Below are 26,678 nucleotides of genomic sequence, written 5' to 3' on the forward strand. Positions count from 1 at the left end.
TCTGACTTACTAAGGTTTTATTATAAATTCTGAATATTAAGGCTGTGTCTTTACTTCTCTTTATCACACCTGCTGTTTTCCCCCCCTCTCTCCACCAATCTAACATTATTTATACAATGTGGGCAGTTCAATCAATCTATGTAGAATTAAATTACTGACCTTCATTAATTATGATTTTCATAAAAATCTGACATTCATTAATTGGGAATTATTTTATCCAGTTGTATATCACTTTACAGAATAGGCTGATTTCTAAGAGTTGGGCTAATTTCTATAAACCAAATCATACTTTTATCCCTAGGGGAAAAAATTGTGCAGATTCACGTTTGCGAGTGCTATATATCTTTAAAAATCACACATTTAGAAAGGAAAAAACTAAGAAATGGTAAAAAATTATTTCAAAATTAAACAAGTACCATATCATAAAACATATTCTCTTTGATCTGTATCAAAGTAAGTAGAAGACATGCCCTTGGAATTGTTTGCCTCTTGAAAATAGAAAATTCCTATATCCCCTCTATGCTAAGTATAGTGAAACCCCTTGACTATATGATCAGATGTAGGTTTTCTCTATTTTAAATCTCCTCTTCACATACCCGTAGAATTGCTAGTAAAGTTATGAAAGTTCTTAATGCAGAGAGGTCCATTTATAATACAATTAACAGTGCTTATCAATCCAATTTTGCAATATGGTTCAATTATCTGCTTGTTTTTGTTTTTGTTTTCCCATTCATCCATTTATTCTTCAAATACTAGTTAAGTGTCAACTATGCACTCAATAGTATTGTAGATGCTGGGACTACAGTGAGGAACAAAATATTTTAAAAAATCCCTGCCCTCGTGGGGCTTACAGTCTAGTTCCTTAAAGGGGATCTCTAGCTAAAATAAAAGTACTCAAAATCCAAGAGGAAAGCTTTCTGAAAGGCTCCATTAGTCTGATATCTCAAAGGAGCAAAGGCTACAATAAGTACTACATTAACATTTGTAACATGTTTTATCAAAAATAAAAACAACATCTAGTTAAGTTTATTAATTTCCTTAAATTTTAATTTATTCATATTTAATATACTCCTAATTTTCCTCAATTTACACTTCCTAGCTATTTCTGATAAATTCTATAACCTCCTTGAAGAAAGTAAGAGAGACAATCCTTTTAAATTTCCAACCTAATTGATGATCAATAGATACCAATCAAGAGATGGTCTTCAAAAAAGCAGTTCTTTGTTATAAAACAATGGACTTCACAATTACAGGACTGTTTGCCACTGCTGCTTCTGCATGACTTAACCAACTGACTGGGGTTTTGATTGGGATACCAGTACTTGAAATAATTTGTTAGTTTTCTAACTTGTTTGTTACCATCCCATTAACTGAACTTATACTTCTTAGTCAGCATTACTATGTGGTAAAGAAGAAGGCAATGGCACCCCACTCCAGTACTCTTGCCTGGAGAGTCCCATGGACGGAGAAGCCTGGTAGGCTGCAGTCCATGGGGTCGCTGGGAGTCGGACACGACTGAGCGACTTCACTTTCACTTTTCACTTTCATGCATTGGAGAAGGAAATGGCAACCCACTCCAGTGTTCTTGCCTGGAGAATCCCAGGGACGGGGGAGCCTGGTGGGCTGTCGTCTCTGGGGTTGCAGAGTCAGACATGACTGAAGCAACTTAGCAGCAGCAGCATGTGGTAAAGGTTATCATTAGAAACTAGACTTTCCCCATGGCAAAGATTACCTGGCATTTTACTTCATTTTTACCTGGCATAGTTGTCAGTGCAGGCACTGCTATTGTGCTCTGGACCCTTCTTTCACCGAGCTCTCAATTCCTACTCTGCCCTTGCTTTCTCTAAACAAAATCGTGAATTATCTAAGTTTAATATGGCCAGTCCACATCTGCTGTCAAGCTGAGCGGTCCTTCATCTTTTCTTGGGCTTCTTCTCCCTCTTCACGTCACAGCTAATGGTAATGGTTTCCACTTTCACCGCAGGACACTTTCCACCCTCTTTCACTGACAGGACACCACAGGAAATCAGGAAATTTGTAGGTATGCCACAGAGTGATAACGGATGCCAAGCTAGGAATAAGGATACCGACTTTGCTCTGCACAGGATACCAAAAGATCCAGAGGTATTAAAGGAAATGTCACTCTGCATATGATTTCTGCATTTTCATTTCTATATTTCTCTCTATATATATTCATTCAACAATATTCATTGAGTGCTTATGAGGTTCTGGGACTGTTACACAGTTACTTTTAATGGGAACACACCAACACTGCTTCAAAGCAGGACTGGTACATCTCTGACCTATAGATCATATTCAGTCTTCAGCTTAATTTTGTGTGGCCCAGAGAGAAGGTATCAAGAAATGAAATCACAGCAGGCCTTAAGAGGTCTTTAGAAGCAGTAAGATAGAGAGAGCCATAATTCCATGAAGAGAGGAGGCCTGTAACTTTCTCCTTTACTTCTGTGTATACCTCTCACTGTCTCTAGTTCTCTGGTCTAGTTTTCTCTTCTTCATTCTGCCTCATTTCCTTAACTGGTCATAAAAAGGCAATGGGATATATGTTACTTCCTATATTTATTGAATCGCATTCCTATCTTCAATTTAAAGGGCAGACCAATTGAACACCTCTTATTTGTATCCTGGAGCAAACATAAAGCCTTTTTGTTGCTTTTATTTGGGGTGAGGGAAAAGGAGGGGGTGGAAATAGGTCTACAGTCCTTGAAATCTCTTTCAGAGATTACCCACTCATTAACTCAGTAAACTAAAATTCCATCTTGGCATGTATGAAAATTGCATCAAAAATAAAACAATAATAAACATTGTACTTCAAGAATCTACACCAAAAAATGAAATACAATCAAAGCTCATTAAGGCATAAGTGCAAAAAGTAAATAAATATTTCAGAGAGAAAGTAAATAAAAATCTATCCAAATAATTATTTCAACAAAAAATAGAATAGAAATAAATGCATTCAAAGGAAGAGTTATCATTTATCATTTTTTATACACTGAAAATAAGAATTCTCCACTAGGAACTGTTTTCATGCAGATTTTATCACAAAATTATTTTATATTTTTCAGTTTACAATTTCTCTCTTCAGTAGTTGCTATGAACTGTAAATTATTCACTTAATTCCCCAGAAGTTAAATATCTTCCTAAAAACTCTATAGAATCCCCATTACATCAGCATACCACAGTATCTTTTCTTCAGCACACACAAAAAAAACTATAATAATTATAACTTATTCTTTATTTGTCATCTTTCTACAGCAATTATCAGGATTTAGCCTTACCAGGAAATTATACACATTATAAATACAAGTTTAGACTACTAATCACCAGACTGTTATGTTGTATTTCTAGAACACGATATCACAAATTAAAGTCATTAATTCCAAAACAATAGTTTATTAACAAAAAAGTACAAAGAAGTACAAATGGACATCCTATTTCCCCTCATTATGGTCCATCTATCTATCTCCCTTTCAGTCCATGGCATGGCCTTCTTGAGCTAAAAGAATGGGTAAAATACTTCTCTTTCCATTGGGCCCTACTAAACCATCCCCAAACAAATCATTATGTATTTAAGTTACATAGTCCATGTCAATTTTTAAAATGTTTTATCTATATGAATTGCCATAGAAGCCTCTCCCCTTGGCAACATACCATGTTCCTAAACTGAATGAAACATATGAACATCAATATCCATAAATCATGCTTAGACAGAGGGAATATCGTATCACTAGTATGTCTGCCTTGAAGTAACAGTTTACAAATTAAAGCTTAGAGGTGTTGAAAAGGATTTTCATAGATATTTACTAAAACATATCAAGTCAAAAACATCTTGTTAACTGAACTAAATTGAGGTACATGGAAAACATTCAGCTTAGTTGTGTTTTCTGCACAGATTTTAAATCAAAGCTACTTACATATCTAATCTTACTGCTATTAATTTCAATTATCTCCAACAGTGGTCCAATTTATTTTAATAAACCTATAGTTAATTACATACTTCTCTCTCTACAAGCCCAAATTACCTCTCTAAATCATGTTAAAGTCCCAACACTTGTGATTTCTTTCTCAGGGCTCCTTAAAATACCAATATACAGGATGGGAAGATTGAGTAAACTGCCACATTTTGCTTTCTGCTATGGTTCATCAAGACAGAATATATGAATTAATTTACTGATGTTCCTAAAGTCTTGTGTATAATTTATTAGATTATACATTATTGTGTGTAGTAAGCTCCAGCATTTTGGTCTGCAGAGGGAGCCAGATCAGAGCTTACAATACTTTACTCCCTGCTTAGAACTATTCTCATGAAGAACATGAGCTCAGTGTTGGACTAGACTGCAATAACATAAGGTGCTATACCAGTGATACATTTTTTGGGAGCTGGAAAATTCAGATGACCACTCACTAAACATAAAATCATTATTCCACAAAGATTTTATTCACATCAAACTTGCACAGTAGCAAAAAAAATCAAAACATAACTAAGCCACATATCAAAGAACAATATACAATAGAGATATGAATTTCTCAATGGCATTGGAAAGGATTTCCATAAATAACATTTACAATTCTAGTGTTAGGTCTTTCAAGGTATCTGAAGCTTCACAGTGCTAGAACTGGTTTTTATCAGAACACATGCAAAAATGTGCAACATAATAATCCATATTAATGACACAAAAAAGCACGCCGGTTATTTGTCATTCCAGCACGGCCATGCCACTCTATGTTCTAAAAAAACAAACAACCCCCCAAATCCGGGTCCCATTCATTCTTCAATTATGCCTTTAGTCACTCTGTTTTATTATATTCAAACAGTCACTGTTAGTGCTCTTCACCACGACTTTCAGGTTGACGTCACTCCCTGCCTGCTGGCTGTCAGGACTGGGGGACGCCCCTCTCCCAGACTCACCTTCTTCCGGATGTCTTCATCGTTTGCTCCAAGAGAGGCATAGAGCTTGAATGCAGCCTGGCGAAGTTCATGAGCATGCTTTAAGTCATGATCAAGCTACAGGAGGAAAAAAAGATGTGTTCCAACCCAGTCCACAAATTAAATTTTCAATAAAACTAATAGAGTTGAAGAAAAAAAAAATGCTTAACAGCTACTAACATATTAGTGCTGGTTATTTTGGGGTTTGGCTCACATATGACTAAGACCTTGCTGGGTCTGTGTCAGGAAGACCTGGAATTCTTGCAGTTTGCTTCTGTCTAAAATGTGATAATACTGGTATATGAAAAACCTTTGTGATCTTTGAGCCCTAAAAATTCAGTGTTTCTTTAGTGGCACCGATGCTTGCTTGCACCAATTGGTTTTTTTTGGCCATGGCATGTGGAATCGTAGTTCCCCAACCAGAGATTGACTCTGTGCCCCCAGCAATGGAAGCGTGGAGTTCTAACCACTGGACAACCAGAGAATTCCCCACCAGCTCTTTGAAACGCTCTCACCAACACGGCACACGCAGGCCTTTCCAGACCTAGAACACAGCTGATAACTTGAGTGCTGCTGCAATCTTTGAGAAGGTTTTCCCAAACATTAATAGTGCTAGCCAAATTTCAGCATTTATAACGCTTTTTAGAAGCAGGAAAATCTTTGTAAAAATACTTAATAAACAACACAAAATGGTAATCATTAGTATCTGTCTATTACAGCTATCTGAGAGTTGTTTTCAGGAGACTTTTTTGGGATACATTTATTAAAATTACTGGTAAGAAATAATTAATGCTGTCTTTCACATGCATAACTGGCTTTCTCAGTTATCAGTTCTTCCAAATACCTGATTTATCACCAAACTACCAAAAAGATAAAAAAGAAGTATGTTCTTAGGACACTTTCAGTGACTAAATATGAACCAGTAAATTTATAAGGCATATCAATAAATAATTTCACAACTAAGGGATATAACTTATTCATCCAAATGATGGCAACTTTTTCCAAATAAGTTGCCTTGGAAAACCTCAGCCTTATGCAAAGATATAGGTGTTGTTCATAATATTCTGAGACCCTCTTTTGAAAATTCCTAAAGAACTGAATGGCATACTAGCAAGCAAATCTTGACAATAACATATTTTCATCAACTAAGAGAGTTTTAATTGTCATTGTGTGTGAAGTTGGAGAAACCCAGCTGGGTAATGTCATTTAGAGTAATAACAACAACAAAAACTCCACAGTAAAAAAAAAACTGAAACTCAGATGGGGTGGTTCTAAAGGCAATTCTTTTTTTTTTTTTTTCTAAAGGCAATTCTTAACGTAGCTCCAAAAATATCTTGATCAAAGCAGGCACAGATGGTTTATGGGAGGAATCTCCCAATATACAATATTCATTTTGATGTGTAAGTTCTAAAATATGTGTTCTTATGTCTTAACTACTTTCCAGTCATAACTCACTAGAATACTGACTTGGACTTAAATAAAGTATTGTAAAAATCACACATTTATTAATATGCAAAAAGTCCCTTTTCGGTCTAGTATGCACACTTCTATGTCAGAAACCATTGTATCAAAAATAAAGATGACAAAACAAACTAATACTCAGGTTTAGGAGATTTTTAAAAGTCATTATTATTCCAGTTTTACTGTGATGGAAAAACCCTAGGAGAAGGGATAATCTATATACCAGTTAGTTTTGCACATACGTAGGCTAGAAGTTCTTATAACTGTTTCTTCACTCTCGTATCCATCAAAGTGTTCTATTTGCCTTGCTGGGATGGTCAACTAAAGGGGTTCATGAGGCTATAGTTAGGACTTGCTCATATATGTTTGTACTGAGAAGTACTGTGTCAGTTTGAGCAAGTGGTCAGAGGGAAAACAGACAAGGCAAGATGGCTCAATATAACCTACCACTTCTGCCAGAAAAACAATACTATTGAAGGGAATGAAAGTGAAAGTGGCTCAGTCGTGTCCGATTCTTTGCGACCCCATGGATTATACAGTCCATAGAATTCTCTAGGCCAGAATACTGGAGTGGGTAGCCTTTCCCTTCTCCAGGGGATCATCCCAACCCAGGGATAGAACCCAAGTCTGCCATATTGCAGGTGGATTCTTTACCAGCTGAGCCACAAGGGAAGTCCAAGAATACTGGAGTGGGTAGCCTATCCCTTTTCCAGCGGATCTTCCTGACCCAGGAATTGAACTGGGGTCTCCTGCATTGCAGGTGAATTCTTTATCAACTGAGCTATACTGAAGGAAGGGTGGGCACAAAACTTTAATATATAAAGGGAAGAGTACATTAATACAAATATCAATGAAAGTTATTCTAGGCCCTTTCTGAGACAGAGAAAGGTATACCCTTAATAGTTTGTTTTATTTTTAGTGTTAAATGCCAAAAGAACAGTTGCCTACCAGATGAAGTTTTTTGAAACCCAAGGGCAGGGGAGAGGTCAAAAGAATAGTTTTAAAAATTTACCACTGGGACCAGTGGCATTAAAAACACAGTCACATATGTGAAACAGTACTGGTTACCATTTAAGAGGCAATGCTCTCTCTACTATGACCTCCTTAAATAAACTTTCTCTAACAGAATGTTTATCTCTCCCGCTTAGAGAAGTGCATATGACAAACAGGTTGAGAAAAACAAAGCCAAAAAGAACATCTGCCATTCTAAGGCACTGATAGTTTGAGAAAAAGTTAGCACAATTTGGTCTTTGATGCTTTCAAACTAGAGGTTAGGTGGTGCTTTACTGTCAACTACCAGGCCCAAAATACAGTATGAAACTGCAGAAAAGAAAGAGGAGATGGCAAAAATTAGAAGAAAAGATAGGAAAAAACAGTGGCAGAGAGTAAAATAAAGCCACTCAGTCTCCTGGAACAGAAGATTATCTTTGTTCTAAAGAATGAGAATATAGCAACAGAGATGATTCTGGAACCTTGAAAAGGATGAGGATGTTGATATAATGTCAATAACCCTAGCTTAGAGACCCTACTATTTTGGGGTTAGGTGGGAATCAGGGATGAAATTTCTTGATTACCTCCTTACTAAAAAACTTAACAGACTGAATTCAAAAATTCATAAAGCAACATCATCTTTCTTACCAGAAGTAAAAGATTTCTTTATTTATAAGGGCTTTGAACTGTAATTTATCAAGTGGTTCAAAGTAGTGAACAGTAAGAAAATCTTTTTAAAAATCCCTCTCTCGAGTTGCTGAAAAGGAAAAGAGAACATACCCTTTTAATATCAGTGATGGCACTCACAGAGCTGGGATACTTGAAGTAATCAGCAAGCATGGCAATGAGGTGATCAGTAATGCTAGCAATTCTCTGCAGCTCAACATCTGGTTCAATCAGATAGGCGAGTGTCTCAGCTCCTTCAACTCTCTCCTCTAGTAACCTCTCCTTACTGCACATTCGAACCAAACAAGGCAATGTCTGGAAGGAGTGAAATTAATTATTTGCTTTTTTGGTAAAGGGAAAAAGCATGATGGAGATCATACAGTAACTAAATTAACCCAATGGTTTTTACTGGGAGTCATGTTGGTAATCAAATATTTCAATAAAGACTTTCAGAGAATAAAAGGATTTGTTTTGGAATGTAAAAACAAAATTCAGTGTGCATTAATCATTTACACTGGCACACTAAACTCACATATATTCAAAGCACTTTAGGCTTTTGTGATTGATGAGACTGAAGCTTTATCATAAAACCTTACAAAAGACATTCAAGAATCCCTAATATATCACTGCTGATGCTTCTGCCCTGTCTATGTATTTATTTACCTAAAATAATTCAGCAGTTTAATTAGGAAAAATTTTGCCATAGAAAAAGCATGCTATCTTTTCCTTGTGCTCAGTCGTGTCCGACTCTTTGTGACCCCATGGACTGCAGTCTGCCAGGCTCCTCTCGCCATGGAATTTTCTGGGCAAGAATACTGGAGTGGGTTGCCATTTCCTACTCCAGAATCTTTTCCTTAATGAGTGTGATATGGCTGGGATGACTTTCAATTTTTTGTTTAGAGATTACAAAAACAAAATACAGCTTTAAAAATTCAGTGATCTTCCCAATTGCTCAGATTCTACCAGTTCTCCTCTAATCCAAGTGAACTGTACCAATCACAGTTCCTTGGTTCTCCAAAGAACTCCCTGGAATGACTGTGATATCAGTTTTACTTCTGAGGTCCTTTGAAAATCTTGGCTTGGTAATTAACCTACCTTAAGATAAAGATAAAGATAGTGCTAAGTCATGTCCAACTTTGGCAATCCCAGGAACTGTAGCCTGCCAGGCTCCTCTGTCCATGGGATTCTCCAGGTAAGAATACTGGAGTAGGTTGCCATTTCCTTCTCCAGGGGAACTTCCTGATGCAGGAATTGAACCCAGGTCTCCCACATTGCAGGCAGATGCTTTACTGACTGAGCTACGTGGGAAGCCCTACATTAGGTTCTCACTAAAAATATCCCATGTTTATATTTCTAAGGCTGAAGAATTAACTTTAAAGGTTGATATGGAAATAGAAACTGAAACGTTAGAATTATATGAAGCTTTCCTCTACAGCCACAGTCAACTATGTTTTGTTCTAAGTTCCTATCATAGCTTTACCACAGAGTTCAGCACTTCATTGTTCACTACTGATCTCTTATCAGGCTGGTTCCATCTTTAAGATACAACCCTAGGCTTCCAAGAAGAAAGCCTTATTCTTATTTTCCTTTGAATAGTTACCAACATTTTCAATACCATAAATTCATGGATTATTGAATTTAATACTCACAACTACTATCCAAAGAAGATACTATTAAACAAGTTTATCAATGAGAAAGAAAAGTAGGGATAGAGCAGTTAAGTAAGGATGTGGAAGCCCTCAGTGCTCTATGCAGGGCTACCTACTTAGGGGTCCTCAGATCTCATTACATCAACTGTCTGCTTCACCAAAGACTAAAGGAAACATTAATCTTCTTAATGGTCTTTTATCCTTGGGTTCATTTTGAACACAGATAATGAGAGATTTCACACTCACAAAATGACACACTATTTACAGCTATTCTGTTCTTTAGAGTTAATAAGAAGTTTAATGCATTTAATGTATTATTATTATTCTCAACTCTGTGGGATAGATGAGCAGGAATTATTGCTCCCATTTTCATAACTAGGACTCTAAAGCACCAAAAGAATAAGGGATGTGCCCAAGGCTACCAACCCAGTCACTGGTGGAAGTGCTAAAACCAGAATCCAGGTCTTAGGACTTTTAGGGCCAGTCTTTCATCTGGGCTTTTCTGAGTTCTAGTCGCATCTGACACACCACAATAATGATGATTGCTTTCAAGTGTTATTTTCTTATTCTTTCTCATTATGTCTTTTTATTATCTGCCATTAGGGTGAAATTAAGTCTTCATCTGAAGAGTTAGCAAACTGCTTGCCTACAAAACTGTGTTGAAAACAATGAAAATCAAGTATTAAAATATATTTTCTATTTAACGTGAATCTTACATATTTTTATAGTATTTACATCCTTCTAATTACCATAAAAGTGAAAAATTTGACACGTACAGATTTACTTTGACTTTCAAAACACATCTAAAACCCATTTCTAAAAACTACAAGTCATCCCATTGAAGAGCGTTATGTTTTAATATTATTTCTTGCTGTGTTCAAATGCCGTAGTGATAAATATGTAAAAGGAAAAAGGAATATCAATATTTACAGTCAACGCTTAAATAGCTGGGTAATTTTCACATGTTTTTAGGAAGAATCAATTAGCTCACCTTTAATACAATACAGTTGTCATCTGTCCGAATTGCTCCAGCTCTACACATGTAAGTTAAACTGGAATAGGATGGCAGAAAGTAAGTTTTTGCTAGTATTTTAAAATTAAAAAAAAAAACAAAAAAACTCTACTTGCTTTTAAGATATTATAGAGGAGAAAAAAAGACAACTACTCTTAGTTATTGTGAGGGAGAAGGTTTTGACACTTTCTTACCTGAGATTCTATTAATTAAACAAAACTATCTGATATATGCAGACAGTAAGCCAGATACTTTTTAAATACCTACAAAACTGTTTCAAAATTAAATGGCCAAATGAGTGGATAAACATTAAAGCGAGGTGTTGGGCACACTTGAGTCCTTTATACCTTTCTCTATACTTCTTATGTTTGAAATTTTCCACAACAAAAAGGAAAAAATTTTTAAGTAAAATATAAAGTCAACAAAGTATCTAAGTTTAAATGAGGTTAAATTTGGATATTTCAAATCCAATAACAGTAGAATTATCACAGAAGAAGCATTTAACTTGTAATACTTACAGCTCTCCCTAAGATATTAACTAACTAGTCAGATGCTAACAGTAGTGGCTTTGAGAATTAGTTAATGATTTGGTTCTTTTGAAAAACAATTTACCTTCACAATTATATCTGACTTTGAATAAGAATAAAATTACTTTCTCCTCTCTAAGCAAGTACGGAATATTAAGCACTTAAATTAATGAATGTCCATTTTGAATTAGATTCCTTTTCAGGAGGGAAAAAAATAAAATAAAATATCCCATGTTATGGCTTTGAGGGAAAGCTTTAAACAAATCAGTAAAATTCCTTACTTATATTGTAGGAGTTAAATTCTTTATTACTGTTATCATTATCTTAAGATTTGTTACTGCATTGTTGTTTGAAGCCAGTTGCATGAGACCATTACCTTACTAACAAAAAGGCAAATGCTGCTTTGAAGACAAAAAGCAGATGAACAAAAAATACAAACCACATACATAAATAGAAAACAGAAAATTCATGATGCAAGGATGATTCACTGAAAATTCCTCATCTGGGCCAAAATATTAGAGCCCTAGCTTCTTAAATATTGGAACTAAACCATTCACTTAGCACAGAACCCTACACAACAGGTATTAACTCTATCTGGTAATGAATTGATAATTACAGAATTAACATGTATTGAATGCTTACATGAGCCAGGAACTGTGCTAATAAGAACTTTAAATAACTATTTTATAAATGGTCTCTATGAGAATCTTTGTTTTGTTTTTCTAAAGAGAAAGAAGTCACATTCTCTGAAATCATGCCTTGGTTATCAACTTCAACTAATTCTGTTTCTTTATATTCTCCTGACAATACTTAGCATAATCTGTGTTGGTTAAATCTGATCTAATTCTGTCTTATTTCAACTGAAATACAAGGAGAAGGGAATGTACTGAAGTAATTTCCTGTAGGCAATCTTAGATGTTATGAGAGTTCTTGTTCTGCATGCAAACTGAGTACAAAACTCATAAGCATTTAAGAAGATGACATAATCCCATGACTGTCGAACTTCAAAATCCCCAAACAAGATGGTGATTGAGAGTGAGCTGACTAGGCCGTCCACAGTAGACAGGTAAAGCGCTGTCTCTCTCCCCACAGTAGACAGGTAAAGCTGTGTCGTTCTCCCACACCATCTTCACTTTTACCATTTTGCCGATGTCAGCTGCATCTCAATGGGCTTATCCCTCTGTAACATCTTCACAAAAATCTGTGGTAACAACTCTCCATCAACCAAAACTAGAAATAGAACAAGTAACAAGGAGTAAGGAATTTTTTAAATCTACAAAGTTCATAAATTAAATCATGTAGGTGCCACTGAAAGTTCCAGCCTACCATTTACCAGGGTCATCGATACCTGGGGGTTTTCAAAAGCTAAAACTGAGAAGCATTTCAGTGCTTGCATTCGAACCTATAAAAATAAACAAAGTATTTATTTTAATTTTGCAAATATGAATTTTAATCTTTCAGATTCTAAACTCTTCTGAAGAAATAACTATTTAAATCTGCTTAGAGTACTAAAGGAAGGGTTTGAGGGAATAAAAATAAGACTTGTATACCTGAAGAGTACAGTAAATTAAAATTAATTATAAAAAGTTAAAATTAATTTTGAAATAATGGTAAAGAAAGAACAGGAAAGAAGTAGCAACTAAAACTGAACTAGATAGATCCCAATCAAATTTAAAAAGAATGCTGTAAAAAATACAATGTTGATAAGGCAAAGGGAACTTAATAACAATAATAACTAATTGCTTTTCAAGTGAGACATTTCTTCTTCCCAAATTGCAAACCAGAGAACTGAAGAGAAGACCAAAAAAAGTACTCTTATAGTTTGAAGTGGGGGAAGAGAACAGGAAAGAAAGTTATAAAAAAGTTCAAAAGAGGACTAATTCAACTTTAGAAATACTTATGATTTGTGTTTTGTTGTTTTTGTTTGGTTGCTAAGTCATGTCCGACTCTTTGCGATCCCATGGACAGTAGCCTGACAGGCTCCTCTGTCCATGGGATTTCCCAGATAAGAATACTGGAATGGGTTGCCATTTCCTTCTCCAGGGGATCTTCCCAACTCAGGGATCAAACTTGTATCTTCTGCATTAGCAGGTGGATTCTTTACCACTGAGCCATCAGGGAAGCCTGTATGAATTATGCTGCTGCTGCTGCTGCTAAGTCGCTTCAGTTGTGTCTGACTCTGTGCGACCCCAGAGATAGCAGCCAACCAGGCTCCCCATCCCTGGGATTCTCCAGGCAAAAACACTGGAGTGGGTTGCCATTTCCTTCTCCAATGCATGAAAGTGAAAAGTGAAAGTGAAGTCACTCAGTCGTGTCCGACTCTTAGCGATCCCATGGACTGCAGCCCACCAGGCTCCTCCATCCATGGGATTTTCTAGGCAAGAGTACTGGAGTGGGTTACGATTTCCTTCTCCATGAATTATGCTACTATACCTCAAAACTAGGTAATTGGTCTGGGATGACACCAAGGCTCAAATTTTTGACCATACACAACATAGTTTATTAAGTTGTTAGTTTTCATTCTTTCTGTTCAGTTTTCACCAAATGACCTAATCCTTACTTCTAAGTCTGACTAAGGTTTTTCTGTGGAGCCTGAGAGTGGCAGGATAGGTAGCTGGGATGTGAGGAAGCCCTGTCCTTCACTTGGGTGATGCTCTGCAGCACAAGCACAAGCCCACAGGTGGAACCTAGAATATGTTCATGACACTTTGTCAGTGGAGCAAACCTTGGCAAGAGTAGTTATCAAAACCCTTTTCCTTCCACAACCTGTAACTTGTCGTAGTAGATAAGGAAGTCTAGTGTGGAAAAGAAAAGAAAGAAATGGAGGAAGAACTAGGGGAATTAATGAAGCTAGAGGATGGAAAAGACGAGCAGTAGATCACCACCCCAGCAACTGTTTGTTGATGTGTAAGTGCTGACTGGTCTCAGCCTATAATGCTCTGTGCAGAGCAGAGGAAGCAGTTCTAGCATATACTTCTTCCCCTTGCCTCTAGCTAGTTTCAAGCTGGTTCCAGTCCCCATTCCTACCCTTGCGAGATCTTCACCAAGATCTATTAATAACTTTGGATGTCTGGGGTAGGGAAAACACATGTTAGCAGGCCATACCTTCAATAAAGCTAAGGACCACAACAGCAGACTAGGATCAGCATAAATGGATAGAAAACAAGAACGACTGCTTCTCTGCTCTAAAAGCAATTCCTACCATACTTAGTTCTAATGTGACACAAGAAAGACAACGTCCCAATATTTGCTACAACTTACCAGTGGGACAATAATGAAACGATCAAAGTTTTAACTAAATGCCTGACAGAGTATCATGATACTGCTTACCTGTATATAAAAGATAGTAAAGAAATTAACACACCTGAAAACCCTTGATTTTTTTTTTAACTCAAAATAAAAAATAGAACACATTTTAAATGTTGATGTATATGTGGGTATATGCTATAAGTTTTGGAGAAGGAAACAGCAACCCACTTCAGTATGCCTGCCTGGGAAATCCCACAGATAGAGGAGCCTGGCAGGCTACAGTCCATGGGGTTGCAAGAGTTGGACATGACTTAGCAATTAAACTACCACCACCATGCTGGAAGTGTGAGTCAATGTGGTTAAATAAAGATTTAAAATAGGAAATCAATCCAAAGTCTTTCCTAATCTAGCAAGTGAGCCAGTGCTCCTACATACTTCAAGGTACATGCAACTTTGGCACTGACACCATACCAGAAGAGATTACTAATGATCACAAGTAAAACTCAGTAGCAATTTATACCACAACCATATCCTAAAAAAAGAAAAAAAAAAAAAGGAAAAGCAAGGTAGATTGCTTTTAAAAGCATTCTGTAGAAAAAACAATGCCTCACAACATTTTACTGGTAAAATATGATTCTTGATCACAATATCTATCAAAGAAACAACAAAATATGTGGGCCTCTTTCCAGACCAAGACTCTAAAAACCAAAAATAAAACATAAAAATCAGGCCATAATTTTTAACATCTTACTTTGTAAGATACTGAGGTTAGTAGGTGAGCAATATTCTGAACTGCACCATGGTTAAATAAAATTGTTTGATGATCTGGACCCTGTAAGAAAAGAGAAAATACATTAAGAAGAGTAATAATTCATTCCAATAATACATTTACTTAAAAGGGGAAAACCACATTCATTGCAATGTAGGATTTTCAGTTCTACATTTGTATAAACCCATTCCCAAAGAGCAGGGTAGACACTGTTTTTAGTCCTGCAAAGGGCTGTCACAGTTTACCTCTCATCTCAGTTCTCTAGAACGGCTCGCTGGCCCCTTACCTCCCCAGAATAAGGAAGCGGGCACAGAATATTCTGACGTTGGCCCTCATCATTACAGCAATAGAAGCACTCCAAATTTTGCATTTCACTTGCACACCCTTATCCCCTATGCCCAAGGAGACAGTGTAGTCATTCTTAAAACTTAAGACTGATGACTTAGTCAGAAGAAGTCTAAAACTAATCAGCTGCAAGAGAAACTGGACCAGAGCCCAAGCTACCTCAACACATCAGGGAGGTCTGAGCAGTGGATGGTGGGAAACAACACTCTGTAACTGGGAAGTAAACATGTTTTAGTTCTCTTTCTCTCTCATTTCTTTTAAAATTACTACTTCTTAGAGTTAGTAGGTGAAGAAATAGGAAAATTCAGGTATTTTATTCTTTACTGACTCTGTTTTCTACTAATCAATTTATTGAAGATCTTCAAAGTGACTAAAGGTTAATGCAAGGCTTCAATTTTCCCAGTACTTAATTCATTTCTTTTATATCCCACCCATCCACTCAAATAATGAAAAGTCAATTAAAGCCAAACAAGGATGGTATTTCATGTTTATCATTATTTAGGAGATAAAAGTGTAGCATCAAAAAGTAGGCTATCTGTCTGGATTCAACAGAAGAAACCAGTTCCTAGTGTAGAAAAAGAGCTCTTAAACTAGCTTCTCTAATTCACTGTTTAGCTAATAACGATCTTACAGATGCTCATTCTTTCTTAGACCAAAATATCCATCATTTGAAGTGGAAAGATTAGCATTTTCTTACCTCTGAGTAGTAAAAGAGCCATATTCTATTTTATAGGCTCCTAAACATTTTATCTATTATTGCTGCTGCTGCTACTGCTAAGTCACTTCAGTCGTGTCCGACTCTGTGCGACCCCATAGACGGCAGCCCACCAGGCTCCCCCGTCCCTGGGATTCTCCAGGCAAGAACACTGGAGTGGGTTGCCATTTCCTTCTCCAATGCATGAAAGTGAAAAGTGAAAGGGAAATTGCTCAGTCGTGTCCGACCCTCAGCGACCTCATGGACTGCAGCCTTCCAGGCTCCTCCATCCATGGGATCTTCCAGGCAAGAGTACTGGAGTGGGGTGCCATTGCCTTCTCCGTATCTATTATTAAGAGTATTTAAAAAAAACAAACAAACAGCAATTTCTGTCTTAATTTTCACACATTTAAAAAATTGAAGTTTAATTGATCCTAAATATTTTCTAACTTCTAATCACCACATAATATTCCACAGTTTACTCATGCAAACCCCCATTACATATTTTAAGTAGTTTCTAATGTCTCACTATTATAAACAATGTTTTGTTGAATATTAGTAAAGCTACATCTCAGTGCAGATTCTTAGGGTATGAGGACAAATTCCCAGAGTACAACTTCTTGATATTATTTATCAGTATATATCCACTCAGAACAGTACAAACTTGCTTTTATAATAACTGAAAATACTGACATTCCCAGGGCACAGGCTTGAAGTGTATTCTTTTCCTACCTCATTCTCACCCATGCATCTGCAGTTACAATTACAGGCACTCCTTATTGGGTACCTGCTACCTGTGGGGCCCTGCTCTAAATGCTCTATTTGAATTGACTCATTTGAAACATGAGTCTCTGGCTTATTCATTATAACGGTAGTGGTGGAGACTACGATGGGGAAGCCAAAGAAAAGAAGGGTCTTCTAAGAATCTGATCCATTTTTTTCTTACCTATTAATAAATACATTACTAGAATAAATTATGAAGATAAGCCTCAGTTAGCCTTGGCTTACAAATTTTAACATGCTGACTTATATACAGGTAATGTTCAGCAGAACAGCTAAGTGGGCAGGGGGCTGCCTTTACTCCCTGTACTTCACTGCTCTCCCATTGTATTCAGCCAATCTGTCCCCGCTTTCAGGTGACCTAATACTTATAGATTATTTTATACTCTTCAAGACATTTCACATCTATACAAACAAATACCCAAGTATATTCTTTCCCCCATTTTAACACAAATGGTAAACTAATACTATATATTTATATATAAAAAATACTATATGTAAATACTTGTTGTATAGTTGCTAAGTTGTATCTGATTCTTTTGTGACCCCATGGACTGTAGCCTGCCAGACTCTTCTGTCCATGGGATTTCCCAGGCAAGAAAACTGGAATGGTTGCCAGTTTCCTTCTCCAGGGGACCGTCTCAACCCAGAGATTGAACCCGTGATGTCTACATTGGCAGGTGGATTCTTTACCACTGAGCCACCAGGGAGGCTCCATATAAATACTACATATATACACAGATAGTTAGACATTTAGATTGTTTTCAGTCTTGGAGTTATGTTTAGAAATTATGGTGAAACACAAAGCAATTCTCTGTACATACTGTTCTCCATCACTTACAAGATATTGTACCTTTTAATTCCTCACATTCTTTGTCCAAATTGCAGCAAATATGTTACAAAAGAACCTCTTCCTTCTGTGGTTGTAGACAGGATTGTGTAAAAACAATTACAATGAAGGAATTAGTGGCTGAGCCAACCAAAGAGGAGGAACTATTGTTCTATTCTTTTTAAGTCTCTCTTGAATCTCTCCAAAGCAACCTGCATGAACCTGGAGTTAGTGAAGCAGTCTCCTCAAGGTAGGAAGTACATAAGCCCTCATGTTCCTAAACTAAACACCAAATAATTGGTCTCAAAATCTGAATAACTGCTTAGGAAGTGGCAACAACTTAGAAGTTAGGGTTTCAATCAATATTCTTACTAGCCTTCTTTTGCTTCTTAATAAATCAAGGAGAGACTTTCAAAACTTTAATGATGATTAGCTTAGAACACAAACGTTTTAGAAACCTCTTTATCTCCCCTGACCAAAGTATGTAAATTTATTTCATATTGATACTAGTATATGCAAATTTGTAGATCAGTCTTCAAATGCTATTACAAATCTTACTTCAGGCTTGTATGTAAACAATACAAAAATAAAAAATTTTTATAATTAATGACAATACAGATCATCAGATCAGTTGTTTTCAAAGACACATGTTGTTAGTGTATCAGTAGGGAAATCAATACTGTATTTTAGGCTATTGCTATTGTCACTGCTACATGGGTTTATACATGCTACAATGTTTCCTGAAGTCTAGTTACAGTTAACTATTTAAACTGATGGATAATCCTGAGCAGAGCTAGCAAATGCTACTTATCAGGCTAAAAGAAAGCTGAGTTCTGTTAGTGGCATGAGGGTGCTTGTGAATTATAAAAATGTCTTGCATACAGGGTATTTGCTGCAGCACTGACTGCACAAGACCGGAAACAAGCTAAATGCCCAATGGTAGAAAAAAAGTTGAATAAATTATCGTACATCTATACAATAAAATACTATTCATCTGTTTTTTAAAAAAGAAAGAGGAAGCTCCTTATGTACTGATATGGAACATCCCTCAAAATGTTAAGTAAAAAATGCAAGGTACAGAACAGTATGTATGGTCTGTTACTATTTGTGTCAAAAAAAAAAAAAGAGGGGAAATTATATACATAGGTCTGCTTAAATGTGTATAGATTAGCTCCAGGAGGACATACCTAGAAGGCACATCTCCTGAGGGCATACAAGTGTTTACATTATAGAGAACAGTTATCCTGGTTCTTACTTTACAGCAGTGTGAGAAGATCTGACAGATGTACTCCTGGGTATAGCGGGACCTGCTAAGCAGCGCCATGAGGTGCGGTATCACCGTGGCATCCTGCAGTGAAAGGGAAGCAGAGCAGAGCAACAGGGAACTCAGACTTGGTGAGTGTCTTTAACACTGATTTCCAAGGACAGGTACACATGTAAGCCTCTTATCTTAATGACAGTAAATCAAGTCTGTTTAAGGAACACAGCAACACAAAAGCAACATGTAATCAAAACTGTCTAGGCAAAGGACAAGGAAAGGGGCTTCAATTTTCATGCTTGATAATAAAATACAAGAACAAGAAATTCTCAATCTCTCTCCCATAAACATCCCCACAATAAAACAAAATCATTTTAATAAGACTTGACATAATCTATTCCAAAATCAAAATGTGACATAATTAATAAGATAAATACTTATTACATAGCTTATAAGGAGGAATTACTGTATTAAAATAAAAGTTCACAATTTTGAAGTCTGAGACGTTATGGTAAGTATCAGTAACAGATTAACACTTCTAATAACTGTAGTGAGCTAATTTCAGTCTTCACAAGACAAGACAGTTTATATAATAGCAGCTTCTCACTTACAGCCCACTCTCTGCCTACTACTGACACTTCACAACATACATGATGGTACAGAAGAAAGAAGAATCCACCCAATCTGCCTCAGGGCTCTCAAAAAATCTGCTCTTTCATGATTTAAACATGAGAGGATATTTGGCCCAAACCACAGATGGAAAAGGAGACTTAGCTCGAGTGCCCTAGTCAATGCTGTTGTAGGTCCTGCAGCAACGCTTTTCAGATATGAACGCACATTGCAGGTATGTTCTCAGGGGATATTTTGTATGTATAGACTGATTCTGTAGGTCTGAAGTACGACTTATGATTTGGCATTCTATCAATCTCCCAACTAATGGTTGATGTTGCTGGTCCACAGACCACACTTTGACAAAAGACAACAGAGAGCAAGGAAGGAAACGTAAAAGAATACCACTGTTGGGATAAACAGGGTTTGGGGTTTCCCTCAGTATGAAAAGAATGCCCAAGACACATAAAAGCTAAGTAGGAAAACAGTAGGCTATTTTTGTAGAAGATGCCTACAAATAGAATCTTTTCCCCTTGCTTGTTATAACCCTGTGTTGTCATAAACAGTTTAAACACAAAATGAGGGAACTTCCTGGCAGTCCAGCGGTTATGACTCAGGGTGTCCACTACTGTGGGCCCAACGTTCAATCCCTGGCCAGGGAACTAAGATACTGCAAGCTGCTGTGTTACATATCTGCAGTTTCTGGTTGATTAAACAAGGCAAAGAACAGTTACATAATTTCCCCCAAAGTCACTCATCTTATAAACAATTTAAAACTAGACATTCTGCCCTCTTCAACAGGATTGTGTGCTTGTTAGTTTAGTGCCTGAGTTGCTATGGCAGCTGGTCTCTATACAATCCTACCCACAGATGTCAGTTAGTTACACTGAAATACTACTCTCTGTCATTATCCCACCCAACATTTTTCAGTCTCCACGGTCTCTGAGGCATAAAATTGTTTCATAATTTAGGTATCCTATGAAAGTCTCTTAAGTCCCTGTGTCTTAATTTTTCTTGCAAAAAGAAGCTAAGTTTGTATATAACAGCATTCTCCAAATTATGCACCACAATCCATTAGTAGATCATGAAATCAATTTAGAGAGAGAGAAGGAAGGAGCTGAATAAGTTGACCAGGGTCAATTCCTTCCCATTACTGGGCTGAGGGTTGGGGAAAAACTTCTAGGGTAAAGAAGATGAGTGATTGGCTTAATTTCTTTGTAAAAATGACAATCGGAAATCCTTAAGTAAACAGACTCATATTCAGATGGAGAGTTCTATATAGAATGCTGTGAGAATGCTTCCTCAATTTAGAAGGGCTTACGGTAAACCAGTGGTTCTCAAAGAGAGGTTCATGGACCAGTAGCATCTGGTTTACCAGATACTAAAGTTTACCAGTTATTGGTAAACTTATTCAGTCCAGTTCAGTCAACTTATTAGAAATGCATATTCTCAGGCCCCATCCCACACTGACTGAATCAGAAACTCTGGAGGTAGGGTCCAGGATTCTGTGTTTAATAAGCTCTCCAGGTAATTTTGATGCCTGCTCAAGTCTGAGAACCACTGTAGTAAATGGTCTGGATTTATGAGGCATGGCTCCCCAAAGAATGTTACACAAATCCTTGAGGTACAAATTCGAGATGCTTCATAATTTAGCTTCCTGCTGTGTGCGATGACCCACAAGCCTCATTTACAGACCTTAGGCATCATTACAGGCCAGAGGAGCAAGTGTCTAATGTAGGAAAAACAAACTCTGGAGGTACGTGACATGTCCCTCTCCCTGCTTGCTTTGCCTGTGCCTCCTGACTACTTATATTCTTGAAGTATTTGTAAAACATGACCCTGGACAAGATCTCTGATACATATGTGTCCACTTTGAAACTATAATTCTACATCTCAGCTCAGAGAATCACAACCAGCATTTTTTAAAATGAAAAAGAATAAAATAGAAGTCAGAAGGCACCACATTTATGCAGTTGTTTTGTGAAGACTATCTCAAGATACTCCCACCACCACTCTGCGCCCCCACCTCCCACCCCCCACACACAGTGTAGCAGTGGAAAATATAATTCTTACTGTGAATTGTAGGTAAGGGAGTTTAAAAAATACTAGCCTTGATAATTTTATTAAGAAAGCCCCAGATAAGCAACAGATAAAAATACACCCTAATAATCCCTGAAGTTTTTGAAAATCAATGAATGACTCTGAAGATCTTTAGATTCTCTCACATGTATTCTCTGATCCTAGCCTGGTAAGTAAGCCTCTAACAAGTGCTTCTGGTTCACCTCTCCAGCTGAAATGAACAATGATTCCCTTCCTGCATTAAACTGTTCTGTCCACTATCCTGCATATTCTCTTTTTCAAAGATACGTCCTAGAACAGCTTCTTTTCTCTACACTTTTTGAAATCTTTTCCATTATTCAAGACCAGGTCAAATTCTACCTTCTCCATAAAGCCTCTTCTACCAGATTTAACCTATAGTGAGTGCATTAAATGTGTTTCCTTTATGTGTACATATTAAGAAATTAAGAAGGGTCTTTACAAAACAAAAAACAACAAAAAAACCCCAGCTTATAAATTTCTCAAGGTCTGGGACTATCTTTCACTGCTTTACAAAGCCTAGAACATTTGATATTTGCAAATTAGCAATTCAAATACTTCTTGAGACTTTTCTATAACATAGTTATCACAGCTAAGATCAGTTATGAGATGCTAAGTAAATCAAAAGTATGCTGTTAGTAAAAATGTAAGTTGATGATTGAAAAACACCTAAAACTCACTGTATACAGTAGTTCCTCTGGAGTGACGGGACTGGTGAAGATGGTGCGCAGGCATCGGAGGCAAGCTTCAATGAACTTCAGGTCTGGGGACAGTAGTCCTGTTAAGAGAAAACAGATTTGAGACTCATGCTTTCAACTCATATTTAAAACGCTGCAAACTGATTCTACTTTTTACCTGTATAAAAGTGACTTCCTTACATACCTTGCAGTAAGGCAGGGATAATATGGCAATCTAGTAGAGACTTAACATTGTTTTCAGTACCCATAGCAAGACTTCCCAATACCACTGCACATTCAGTTTTCAATTCTGTGCTTGAGGTTTCTTGCTGAAGCAAGTACAATAATCTAAAAAGAAAGAACTTGATAAACAGAAGAGACTAAAAAACTTAAAAGTAAACATTAGCTAAAAGTAATGTCACAGAAAAAGGCCACCAATACATCCTACACACTGAAAATACGGTAGGTGAGTTTACAGGCTGCTAGGAAATGGTCATATCTTTATATAAGCTGTTAATTTAATAAAGGAACATCAGCAGGGCGGAGAACCAAAAGAGATTTTCTTCTTTTTGAACAACAGAATTATCATATAATCTTAGTGTATCAGAACTTCAAATCTGAGAGTTGTCCACAAGTGATGTCTGTGCAAACAGCCAGCACGACAGTCCACATTATCTGCCACTCCAAGATATGAAGACTCCCAAAGCCAAGTGCTGGTGGATCTTAAGGACCCTGAATATCCACTACTACAGTTCAGAGATCACAGACGTCTAGCCTAGAGGGAATACTCAGAGTTCTTGTGCAGTTCTTCAAACAAGGGAAGTTCTCTTCTTTCTCTAGTTCTCCTATTTGGGGCATCAAAAGATCCTATTCTATTCTAGGCTAGCCTGTCAAAAAACTACTCCCCAAATTCCAATTGTCTACAACATATGACTATCTCCTTTATGTTCTAAGGTACATCCTTCATGCTCCCTAAAGCGTATTTATATATACTGAGCACTAGTCCCCTAAGAAAGGCTGCTGACAGCTTTACAGTTACCAATGGTTGATTATAATATAAACAACAAAACCATTAAATAATCCTACATTAAAAGACAGGAAAGAAAAAAGAGAAGAGAGAAAACCAAAACATTTAAAAATTTAGAATGAAAAATTTATAACTGCACATAAAACTTAATTCTGGGTAGCAAAGGCAAAGAAGCAGTTAAACAATTGTCACTGTCTGCCAAAAAGAAGCTTAATAGCTTCATCAGAAGACATGAAACTTTCTATGTTAATTTAAATGCCAGCAAATTCTAAAACTAGAAAAGCAGGGTCAAAAAAAAATTTTTTTTTTTTTTTTTAATTTTAAAAAAGGTTTTGAGAATCCTAAGAAATTATTATCCAATCATATAAAAGTTGCTAGAGCTCTGAGGAGACAGGGAAGAATCAGGTTGATGTACACTGCTTATCTACCCAACGTGTCCTTTTATGGCAGGGTCAATGATTTTCCCAAACCTCTAAAAGGTATTCATATATTCCACTCCCTGGTACCTTATTTTTTTTAAAGAGATGCTTCATATACTTCAAAGCATTTATTTAAAAAAAAAAATGTAGGACAGACAATACAGAAAAAAGATGAGTCTTATGATTGAGAATGAGAACACATCTGAAACTTCATATGAACAGCAGAAAAGGGGATGGTAGCAAACTTACCTTGGAACAGCTCCTAAAACAATGAGGTTGGCTTTCTGCTTGTTGTTTCCAATCACAGCATTTTTCATGTCTCTGAATTCAAGGAAAAGAGAAAAGGTAAGATGTGTTGAGATACTAATTTATCTTTATTTTACAGCATCTTGGATTGTCAAGTACAGATGTTAGTGACAAAGTAAAACCCTGACGCTTCTCCACTTGCAGTGCTAACCAGAAGGGACAAAGACAGGGCTGTGCAAACCTGGGGCTATGAAACAGGAGGGCAGTGGAGGGGGAGTAAGAGACAGCTTGCGAATCAGCAAAAGACTTTCAATACAAAGAAAGCCGAGTTCTTCAAAAAAAAGGCCACCAATCCTTTGAATAAAAAGAAACACAGGCCTCTTCTCATGCATAGCTCTGGGAGTAGGCAGTAAAAGCAGCCAGCCCAAGGAATGGACCTGACCTTGCTTCAGGGACCATGATTTTACTTTCTTGTTTTTCTGACTTCCTTGGACTGAATATTTCTGTGATTCCATTTTATCTCCTTTATTGTCTGACTAGCTGTACCTCTTTGGGTTTTGTTTTGTTGTTTTGTAGTGGTAGATTTACAGTTTACAATATGTACCTTTTAACTTATCACAGTCTTCAAGGGATAGTGTCCTACTTCATGTGAACTATAAGAGCCTTGCAAACATACTTCCATCTTCCCATTCATTCTTTGACCTGCTGTTATACATCTTTAAACTAGTTAGAAACAACATGATATACTGTACTATTTTTTTTGGCTGCATCATGAGGTTTGTGGGATTTTAAGTTTCCCCACCAGGGATTGGACCCCTGCAGTGAAAGTACAGAGTCCTAACCACTGGACAGCCAGGGAATTTTCTATATTGTACAGTTTTTGCTTAAACAGTCACTTTTAAGGACATTAAAAAATACGAAAATATCTTTTATTTAAAGATATTTACTTGTGGCTGCACCAGGTCTTAGTTGTGGCATGTGAGATCAAGTTCCCTGAACAGGTATTGAACTGCAGCCCCCTGCAATGGGAGCACAGAGTCTTAGCCACTGGACCACCAGGGAAGTCCCAGAAAATATCTTTTATATTTCCCATTTATTCACCAGTATTTTTTACTCTTGCTACACTCAGATCTCCATTTCTCTGGGAGTGAAACTCTTTTCCACAATAAGAGTATCTCTATCAATGACCAGTTGGTTTACAAACACATGGTTGTTCTCAAAGGACAGGCAGAGAAAAAATAAATAGCTCAAAATAAGCCCAGTACTTGGAGAAGGAAATGGCAACCCACTCCAGTATTCTTGCCTAGAGAATCCCGTGGATGGAGGAGCCTGGCGGGCTGCTGTCCATAGGGTCGCACACAGTCGGACACGACTGCAGCAACTTAGCATGCATGCATTCATTGGAGAAGGAAATGGCAACCCACTCCAGTATTCTTGCTGGAGAATCCCAGAGACGGAGGAGCCTGGTGGGCTGCCGTCTATAGGGTCGCACAGAGTCGGACACGACTGAAGGACTTAGCAGCAGCAGCAGCAACCCCAGTACTAATAAAATGTTTAATAAAAAAAAAAAACTTAAGGTAATAGGTCAGTAGTGCTATCTTAATATAAAAACACTATGGTTCTCAAACCTTCTTGTGGAAGAAGGCATCAGAGCCTCCCAGGGACACTTCAGAAGTTTATGAAGGTGTCTGGAAATTTCTGGCCATAGTTTTAAAACAGAAAGCAGTTTTTGCACAATCTTCAAGAAAACTGTACTTTTCAGTATTGTACCTGCCTTGTAAATAAAAGGGAGATTATACTTTTTATTAAAAGTTACTTCATTTTGAAAATCAAATAAGTGGCACTTATGGTAGATGGGGTCATCAATACCACACCAATATTAGTCCACAGTTTCAGCTCTTGCTTTCATACCTCATTTGAGTTTTCTAACATGATCATGCTTAAGCACTAACATATTGAAACATTATAAGTTATCTTTCTTTCATATGCCAAAATACTTGCTGAGCATCTCTCCTAACTTCTCTTTTAGGTGGCAGAGCTCTACAACATATAGAAATTTTTTGCCAACCATTAAAGTTATACTCCTAAAAAAGTCCTGTAATTGGCAAACTATGATCTTATAGAAAAACAGGATAGAAAACCAGGGGGTAGGGTTGGGGGGTGGGGGTGGAGAGGGAGTTATTAAAATCAATGACTTCATGTTATTGTCAGCTTGTGTTTCCAATACCAACCAATTTCATCAGCATTAAAAACCCTGGTAACGATAATACCCCTCTCCTTAATTATCCTTTTTGATTATTACAAGAAAGTGCTGTTATGATGTGGTGGTCTGCTGAAAGCTGATTCTCCCCATAAGGCTTTGAATAGCATTTTCACAAGTCTTGAGCCAAACACTGTACTTGTTAGCCTTCTTCCTTTAGCTCAGTGCT

The 26,678-nt window shown here is 37.0% G+C and overlaps 1 protein-coding gene across 14 annotated transcripts in view; it reads right to left on the minus strand.

Annotated features, from left to right (window-relative positions):
- ARMC8 (armadillo repeat containing 8) overlaps nt 1–26,678 on the minus strand; it is a 110,338-nt gene that overhangs the window by 41,524 nt on the left and 42,136 nt on the right. For 9 of the 14 annotated variants that reach the window (XM_044946727.2, XM_006049402.4, XM_006049403.4 and 6 more), the window contains 10 exons: nt 24,253–24,324; nt 22,763–22,905; nt 22,561–22,658; nt 19,172–19,264; nt 15,251–15,331; nt 12,577–12,652; nt 12,390–12,480; nt 10,703–10,763; nt 8,177–8,377; nt 4,928–5,023 (listed from right to left, as the gene is read on the minus strand). In XM_044946727.2, the coding sequence (XP_044802662.1) occupies nt 4,928–5,023; nt 8,177–8,377; nt 10,703–10,763; nt 12,390–12,480; nt 12,577–12,652; nt 15,251–15,331; nt 19,172–19,264; nt 22,561–22,658; nt 22,763–22,905; nt 24,253–24,324 (1,012 nt within the window). The remainder of the gene's footprint in view (nt 1–4,927; nt 5,024–8,176; nt 8,378–10,702; nt 10,764–12,389; nt 12,481–12,576; nt 12,653–15,250; nt 15,332–19,171; nt 19,265–22,560; nt 22,659–22,762; nt 22,906–24,252; nt 24,325–26,678) is intronic. The other 5 variants (XM_025291192.2, XM_025291181.3, XM_025291186.2 and 2 more) reach the window with 3 other exon arrangements.

Source organism: Bubalus bubalis, chromosome 1, assembly GCF_019923935.1.
Source record: "Bubalus bubalis isolate 160015118507 breed Murrah chromosome 1, NDDB_SH_1, whole genome shotgun sequence".
Classification (NCBI taxonomy): domain Eukaryota; kingdom Metazoa; phylum Chordata; class Mammalia; order Artiodactyla; family Bovidae; genus Bubalus; species Bubalus bubalis.